This window comes from Sinocyclocheilus anshuiensis, unplaced genomic scaffold (genome assembly GCF_001515605.1).
Source record: "Sinocyclocheilus anshuiensis isolate Anshui unplaced genomic scaffold, SAMN03320099.WGS_v1.1 scaffold330, whole genome shotgun sequence".
NCBI lineage: Eukaryota > Metazoa > Chordata > Actinopteri > Cypriniformes > Cyprinidae > Sinocyclocheilus > Sinocyclocheilus anshuiensis.
In genome coordinates, this window is record NW_015547689.1 from 3,069,051 (window position 1) to 3,077,745 (window position 8,695).

General features: G+C 37.3%; 1 protein-coding gene across 1 annotated transcript in view; it reads right to left on the reverse strand.

Moving 5' to 3' along the window:
• The window catches only part of LOC107703465 (tankyrase-1-like), a 104,624-nt gene that overhangs the window by 81,617 nt on the left and 14,312 nt on the right, over positions 1-8,695 (reverse strand). The window contains exon 3 of the mRNA XM_016506082.1: positions 7,045-7,140. Coding sequence (XP_016361568.1) covers positions 7,045-7,140 — 96 coding nt within the window. The remainder of the gene's footprint in view (positions 1-7,044; positions 7,141-8,695) is intronic.

The window sequence follows — 8,695 nt, forward strand, 5'->3', positions numbered from 1 at the left end:
TTTTTTTTTTTTTTTACAGATAAATCTAAACCACAGGTGGGGAATTACGATACATTTAAAAGAGACAACAGCTGGATCTGTCATAGCTTAAGAATGCTAGTTTTTTTTCAATGTACGCAATACGCATACCCACATATTCACAACACACGTGATGAACAAAACCTCTACGATCATTCAAGTTAGACTGAGAAATATGTGCTACTGGTCGATTTAAACTCGTCTAGGGAAAAAATTGGCAAAAATATCAAATTAATACTTTTTTTTTCTATTGGATTAAGAAGTAAACAAGTAAAAAAGACTTTGTTTGGCTGGCAAACAGCCTACTCCCTCCTTAGTCCTAAAATATTTCAAAAATGACACACAAGGGTTTTCCGGTTATGTTTATGCTGGGTTTTCAAAAATCATCTAGGGCATGGGTGCACTGCTATAAGACAAATCTTCTCCCACTCACTTGAAAAACATTAACTTTTAAAACGGACCATGAATGTAATTCTGCAGAAGATTTCAAAGGCAAAATATTTCTCATTCTTTTTCTATTTGGTATGATGAAAGTCTAAATGGATATTCAAAGCACTCTGTGGCTTGTAAAGTGACTTCACTGGGGTAAAAAAAATCATTAATAGTTGTTCTGCAGAAGAAAAATATGATAAACAAAATTTGGCTAAATAATTCACCATTTATGGAAATGCTACACTTGAAGTTTGCATCAACAAACTTATTTCTATCAATACTCCCCCAAAGTCCCCCCCTCAGTGACTTTGTATTCCCCTTGACATTTTCCATTTTACACTCTATATTTCTCAGAGTAATATGACCCTTCTGAATACAGAAGATAAAGAAGAATAAAGAGTAAAGAATAAAGAACCCACAACAGAGAGCAATATAAAAGCTCACAGGTTCTAGTCTCTGGGAAAGACGTTCTGAAAGCATGTGAGAAATAATAGTTAAAAGGGCTCTTTTTGAAGCCATGCAGCAGTCCACTAGTTTACCGATTCAGGTCTTTATCTCCTAAGAACATTTACTTTGCTTTCTTGCACTGTTTTTGTGCTGGAGGGCACTCGCACTTCAAACATCTTTCCATTACACACATAAATGTCAGAGTCATCGTTCAGACGCCTCACCGTGGGATTCACTCTTTAAGGAGGTTTTTTGTTTGTCTGTCAAACTGAACTTGTATTGATTTGGAATAACTTTGTTTTTATCATGGGAAGCGGGCTTAATAAATATCACCTCTTGAAAGTCAATCAAGCAAAACTAAACGAACAGCGTTCTGTTTAACATGGCAAGAGGATGATACGCCAGCGGCTATTTGATTGTTCCATTCTGAAGTGTTATGAACTAATCTCCGCAAAACGAACAAGCCGAGCAAATTGGATTCATCAAGCCTGTAACAATAGAGAAATTTACTCACATCTGATTACAATACAACACCAGGGATGAGGTGAACTTTGACATTTGAGAAAGGCAAAACAAAACTGATTTAGTTAACAAATACAATCTCATGCTTCATAATTTCCGAATAAACCTACATATGAAATGTACACCTCGCTTAACAAGCCTTAACAAGGTCTAAAATTTTCAATCAAGTCTCACATTTCCTCTTTCCGTGTCTCGTATTAAAAGAAGTGTCATATTAAACACAAAGATCACATCTAAAATCTCTTTAAACTCTTCTATCTGGAAGCAGTTTAAAGAAATATGGTGAAGAATGCGGGCAATTTTCCTATACATGACATACTTTTAACAGCACTTAAGACAGTAGTGTTCTGCCAGAAGTATTTGCTGTTCTGCACTGGCACTTTTTTGTGCAATTCCTGCACTTTTTGTTTCAGACTAGCCCATGGAAATCACAGACGCTCATAAAACCCCCAGCTAAAGTGTGTGGTTCACAAATACATTACAAAATTAGACATTCGCATTAGAGATGCACCGATTGCACTTTTCTTGGCCGATTACGATTTTTTTGTTAGTGTGATCTGCCGATACCGATTTCACAGCGCCTTCACGACATGGTGGCGGCGGCAACAAAACTACAGTGAGAATAAAAGTTACGCCTTCTTTCTTTGCGTGAACATTTGGGCAGCGTTATGCAAATCTTCCCAGATAGTGACGTAGGTATGAAAAATTGAAATCGCATCATATGACCCCTTTAAGAGTTTATCCATGGACCCAATATACTGTTACACAACATGCGTTCTCTTTCTCAACTATTTAACGTTCCAAAACTGACTGCGTTTAACTGGATACTCACCAAGACGGACATTTTGACATAATTTTGTGTTAGGGTTGTGACGGTGAGGAAAAATTAACAACAATCTTTGTTAATCGAAGTGTGACAACACCGGTATCACCGTGGGGGCGGGGGCGTTCCCTCTTTTCCTCGCTTTTCTTTTGTCAGAAAGAAGTGAGACTGACCGGCCGGTCACCGATCTGGGCCGATCGTGAGGGAAATCGGCCGATTCTGATCCCTGGCCGATCGATCGGTGCATCTCTAATTCGCATACAAAATTGAGCTAATAGTAGTGTTATAGCAAGAATAAAAACACTCATGATTCAGAAATCCATTAGCCTTTAAATAAACGAAAAAAGATACTTGCAGAAACACGGAATGAAACAGTGTGGAATGCCGTGTGCGGTACTACTGTAGTAATTAATCATTTCACAAAAGCTACAGTGCAAGTGTGTTGAATGCAACTTAAAGGAACATTTTGTCTTTGTAAGGACATCATATGATGGCAGAGGCATTACCACATGATCAAAATCAAGCTCAAGGTCCCTCAAAATCTGTCATTCTATAGAGGCACTGGCTTCACATGGGTGCTATTTATGTGTCAAATATAGGCATGAATCAAACTGTCTACTCTGGTGTTCTCTGAAAGCCAGCGTTTTCAACCGGGGAGCCGTGAAGACAACATAGGAAGCAATGAATACTAATGACATTTCTTACTATCACATTAGCTAATAATCTGTTATATAACAATCATTGTAATAGCCCTAATGAAAGCCATTATTAGGTGTTGCTGAGAAAATCTAGCTTTTTGGTCCTTGAGCTCTGGGTCTTTAAAGGATACAAAAAAATAGTATTCCATTTATTATATTAAGATAAATGCATTGATTTGATAAAAAAAACAAAAAAAATCTTAAAACAGTAAAAACTAATATTGTGAATATGTGTTCCCTAATCTAAAGTGTTACCGAAAAAGAACAGCATTTATTGAAAATAAAAATCTTTATTTAAACATAAATGCCTTCACCGTCACTTTTGATCAATTTAATGCGTCCTTGCTGAATAAAAGCATTAATTTTTTTATAAAAAAAAAAAAAATCTAATGTCTCTAAACCTTTGTGTTGTTGAACACCACAGCAAGTAATGATTAAGCATTCTCTTTTTAAATTACTTAGTAATTTATTCATCAATCATACTCCTAAAATCTGAAGAATAAGATGATATTTCAATATCCATGTAGCAGGATGGGAAAGATGTTCTTATCTCAGTGTTTTGAGAGTCTGTGTGATGCTCCTGTTAGTGTGTGTTTTGTCATGGCTGCCTCATCATTACCCAGACCCACAACACAAGACCAAAGCAGAGACATGTTTACACCAAATGATCTCTTTCCTCATAAAAAAAAAAAATCTGAACTAGTGTTTACAAAGCACCCCTCTGGTGACTGCGCAAAAACTGTTCAAGCGACTCCCATAACTGATATAGCCTAAATACACAAGGGATGTTCAAAAATCAATTTTTAGTAGCTACAGTTTGTGCCGTTTTTCAAAATCCCTTGCAAAAGACAACGAAATCACTTGGTTTAATCATACAGACTATTTTTAAATTACACTCAACAGACTGTTTATTGGAAAGCCTCCATCCAAAAACAAAAACCAAACAGAATGCTCGAACAAATTAAGCAGCTGATAAGCAGCTTCACAGCACCAAACTCCTTTGAAAAATGCAATAAATAGCCAATCGTACAACTGAACTGGCCCAAAAAAGTTAATATGCGCGATCATTAAGCTGTAACAACAAGACAGACTTGATGACCCAGAGCTTAATTCTGAAGCTGTTTGAAGAAAAGGTAGCAACGCTTACAGATGGTTTGGATGGCATTAGACCTCTCACGTCTCACCTTTTGGCAACCGTGATGCAAAACGGTTAATTCGCAATGTAATTTGTGCAAGCAACATTCAAATTAGTGAGAGGAGAGGAATTCGCCTCAAGCAAATAAACAAAAACGTGAATAACTCCATTCACGTTGCCCAGCTTCTAAGTGAATATTTCAGTTAGTAATTAGGGGCTAGGCTGGTGAAAAATGAAAAAGCTCTACGTTGTGTAGTCTGCTGCGATATAGCTAGCAAACCATGATTAAGAATGAAATGAATACTGCTCTTCAATATTTCTAGACAGATGATGGGAGGCTCGACAGGCAGGGTCAGGTATAGCCGGGCAGGAAAAGCGGATCTATAACAATTATCTGAAATACTCGAGAGGCTGGAGCTCTGCCTCCTGCTCTATTTATACACACAAAACCAAACACATCACCTCTGTCACTCACACCAGGAGCTGCCATTTATACCTTATCACCTTATTCCTGATTTATTCCTTATTTTATGATTTAAAAGAAAAAATACCATCGAAAGACTAAGTTCCCCTCAAACATACATTCATATAAACTCCTACCCCGAATTGAATCGTTATTTGTTTAGCATCTCAACCGATTTGAATCGTCACATTTAAATCGATTTTCAACCAGCTCGGTTAATCGTTACATCCCTGGGAACCATCGTTTTTGGTTTCCCAAAAAGAACCTTTCAGTGAACAGTTTTTAAAATAACAAATTTTTCTTAATGACAATATTTATATTTATTGAGTTTAAAAGTGAATATGTCTATGAAAGATTGTATTACTGTACTGTGATAAAAGAGAATCACAATGCTGAAAAAGCATTTTCAGAAACAACATTTGGATTTGAAATCAAAATATTGGATAAATGTTGTGTTTGTGGTAAACAGCCGCGGATCAGGAGCGGACTGCAAACGCGTCCTGTGCGAAAGCACAATGAGTCCGTGCTGCTTCTGCACCGCACACACATACTGTATACGCACTGCAGACGGAGTACGTGTGAACTTGGCGCAACAAATCTAGTTCAACATCTGAGGCAACGCCACAAAGAGCTCCATGACCAATGCATGGCAAAAAAAATCCCTGGACGCGGGATTTTTTTTTTTTCCTGCCATATGTCTATTCTAGAGACATTTTGTTACACCTTTACTTAGTGGTTATTTTGCCTTATGTCTGTTCTAGAGAAATGTTACAGCTTCTTGATAAAGCTCTAATTGGTTTTCTTTTGGAAATATGTTTCAAATTCACACAATGCATTAATGACTGCAAAGCATGTCTGTGTGTGTCAAAATCGTGATTAAAATCGAAATCGCAAAATTGATCAAAGAAATCGCGATAGGTTTTTTTTTTTGTCCATATCGCACAGCCCTAAAATGAAACCCCTTTTTTCTTTGTGTGAAGAACATTTTAATAATCAAAAGTACCCTTTTCATTATAAAGAACCTTTTGTGCAATGGAAAGGTTCCATGGCTGTTAACAGTTCTTCATGGAACTACAGAGGCCGATAAAGACCCTTCAATTGCACCACTTGAATACACTTTCTGATACATTTGATTTCGCAGCTGATGTATATTTCATTACAGAATTAATTTCTGATTACATGATGTAAGAAATGATTGTTATGAACATTGTTATGCGGCCAGCTGTTGCATCAATGAAGTCTAATGTCTTTCAATAAAGATTATACTGATTTCAGAAACAGAACGTTTCACAACGCATCACTGCTGCTCTCGACTGAGTGTTTCTGCGAGAGCTGAAGAGTGAAGTTTTACTACTAGCCTAAACTTGTTGGCAGCAAAACGTGTTGTCAGTTCAGAGAATTACTCAGCTGACGAAATGCTTTCTACATCCCTTTTGTAACTCATGTATTTACCAAACAGGAAATTATGCAATTAAGTGTAAACACAATCAGAATGTGTCTAAGAGGACCATGTAATAGATCAGTACAGCCTGATGATTATACATGAATCTCTGCCCCCAAACAATAAAAATTTTTGTGGGCTGAGTGGCGGGAGTACATTTTATCAAATGTGTCGACCAGTGGAGATTTTACTAAGCCTAAAAGTGTGTTAAAAAAAAAAAACTCATGAAATATTGCTAAAACACAACTTTAAAATACATAGAATATTTCACAAAATTTTATAGATATTTTAAAAAGGGTGAAATTGAGTGAACAGAACAGACAATTAAATTCTTTATTTCTATGCTTTCCGCACTTTTTTTCATTAGAACACATAGGCTCCAATCCAATTAATGATAGCAATGAGTTGTGCGCAAACTTCCTGAAATAAAAAAAATAAAAAAAATTTACACAATATTTACTCAAAATATTAAAAGCAACCTATTAAACTATTAAACATGGGGAAAAAAAGGCTGCGCAAAGTTAAATTATGAACGAACTGGGTAGATTCCGATAGTCTGCAAAGTGGACATTGTTTTCAGGCCTAGCGAATACATTTGCCTATCACTGATAAACAGCCATAATTATCAACAAATACTTTTTCTAAATATACATAGATAAACGGCAACAAATTGTTGAATCAGAGTTTTGAATCAACTCACGACAGAAATTAATCATACATAACTCTAACAATGTTTTGCACTAAGAATGGCGCAAAACTATTAACAACACAGTGCATTAAAATCCTCACAATGCATCTTTATTTTAAAATGATCACGAATATATCCTGGATATTCAATATAGTCGCCCATCCCTACTACAGTGAGAGCACGCAGGCAGAGAAGCGCTCAAGAACAACGGTCTCACTTCACACAAACACACCTAATGTGGAGATACAGATGCATAACAATGCTGCTCCATTTCAAAGCTGTGTAGATGTAGTATCAGACAGGAACAAACTGCAGACGATCAAAGACAATAACACTGAGAAAAAAAGAAAAGCAGAACACGAGGTTGCAGCACTCACCGGTGAGAACAGCTTTAGCGGACAGGTCAGCCAGGTCCAGGGCAGACTTGCCGTCGGTGTTGCGGATGTTGGGATCGGCGCCGTGCTGGAGCAGAACTGTGCAGGGGAAACACAAGCAGTATCGTAACTCAGGCAGGCAGAGGCTGCTGCTGGGGCCGTTTGCACCGCTGACTGGGAGCGCTTGCCTCGGCATGGTGCAGACATAAACACACATCGCGCACCAGCACGCCAGGAGCAGCAGTGAAAACAGCCCGCACGGAAAAACACACACTGCAGTGAGACGGGGGGGAAAAGCCCATGTTACTGAGAGAGAGTCCGACTCCGGGCATGTGACGGGAACTCTGGTATGAGAGTGGAATATCAAAGCACGTCTACCGATCCTCTCCAGGGCCCCCTGAGAGAAAGGAACAGAGATGGAGAGAGCACTCCGCTATTGAGACCCAAGTAACGCAGAGCACCTAGAGTGAGCAGCGTCTATCAACTGTCTCCAATCCTCCCCTCTCTCTCTCTCTCTCTGTACAACAACGTACGCATGTACACAGGCTAACATACGCGTCCCCTCCCTCTACCCACCCTGTCTATTCCACTACCCTCCTCACTAACACTTCCACACATCTCTTGCTCACTACATCTTCAACACACAGATCTGTGGCATCAGAGAGGAACTACAAAGAATCCTTCTTAAAAAATAAGCATCTCCATGCTTCAAATCTTTGGGAACATCCAGGAGCTTTGGACTAGTGATGTGCAAAACTACATGGTTTCAAAATCAACTAGTCGATTTATTCGTCTATGCCAAGACTTGCTTAATTAGGCTGATTTTGGGATCACCTGGACCTAATTTTCAATTTACATGTGCAGGGACAATTCAATGTACATGGAAGCATTTCTTTTACACAATACTAATTTTTGCTTTCCTCAACCATTATCTTAAAGAGATTAAATCTGTTATCTTAAAGCGTTCACCCAAACATGAAATTTCTGTCATCATTTACATCACCTTCATGCCATTCCAAACCTGTATGACTTCCTTTTGCGAAACACAAAAAAAATGCTTTTTCCATTTTGGTGACCATTGAAAAACAACACAACACCGAAAATAATATTTCTAAAAATATCTTTATGTTCCACTGAAGAATAGAATCATACAGGTTTGGGGCGACACAGGGGTGTATAAATGAAAGCAGAATTTTCATTTTTGCTATTTAAAGTACCGCTGCTAAATATATAAACAAATAAATGAAATAATATTATACAATAGTTGACCTCACTAATTGATGTCTTGCTTGTTGTACAGTTTGTCAACCATCATGGCCCATCTTCTCTGAAAGAAAAAATTATGCTAAAGAAGTGCAAGATTCACAGCACTGTGGCAAAAAAATTAAAAATAATAATAATAAATAATAATAAAATGATGATGATGATGATGATGATGATAATACATTTAAAAATCTAGAAATAAAAGTCTACAAAAACTAGAAAAAAAATAGATTTCTTTTTTAAAATCTTTAAAAGTTCTAATAAAAAAAATATTCATCAATGATGCATTAAATTGGTCAAAAGTGACAGTAAAGACATTAAAGGGGTCATATGATGCTATTTCAATTTTTCCTTTCTCTTTGGAGTGTTACAAGCTCTTGGTGCATAAAGA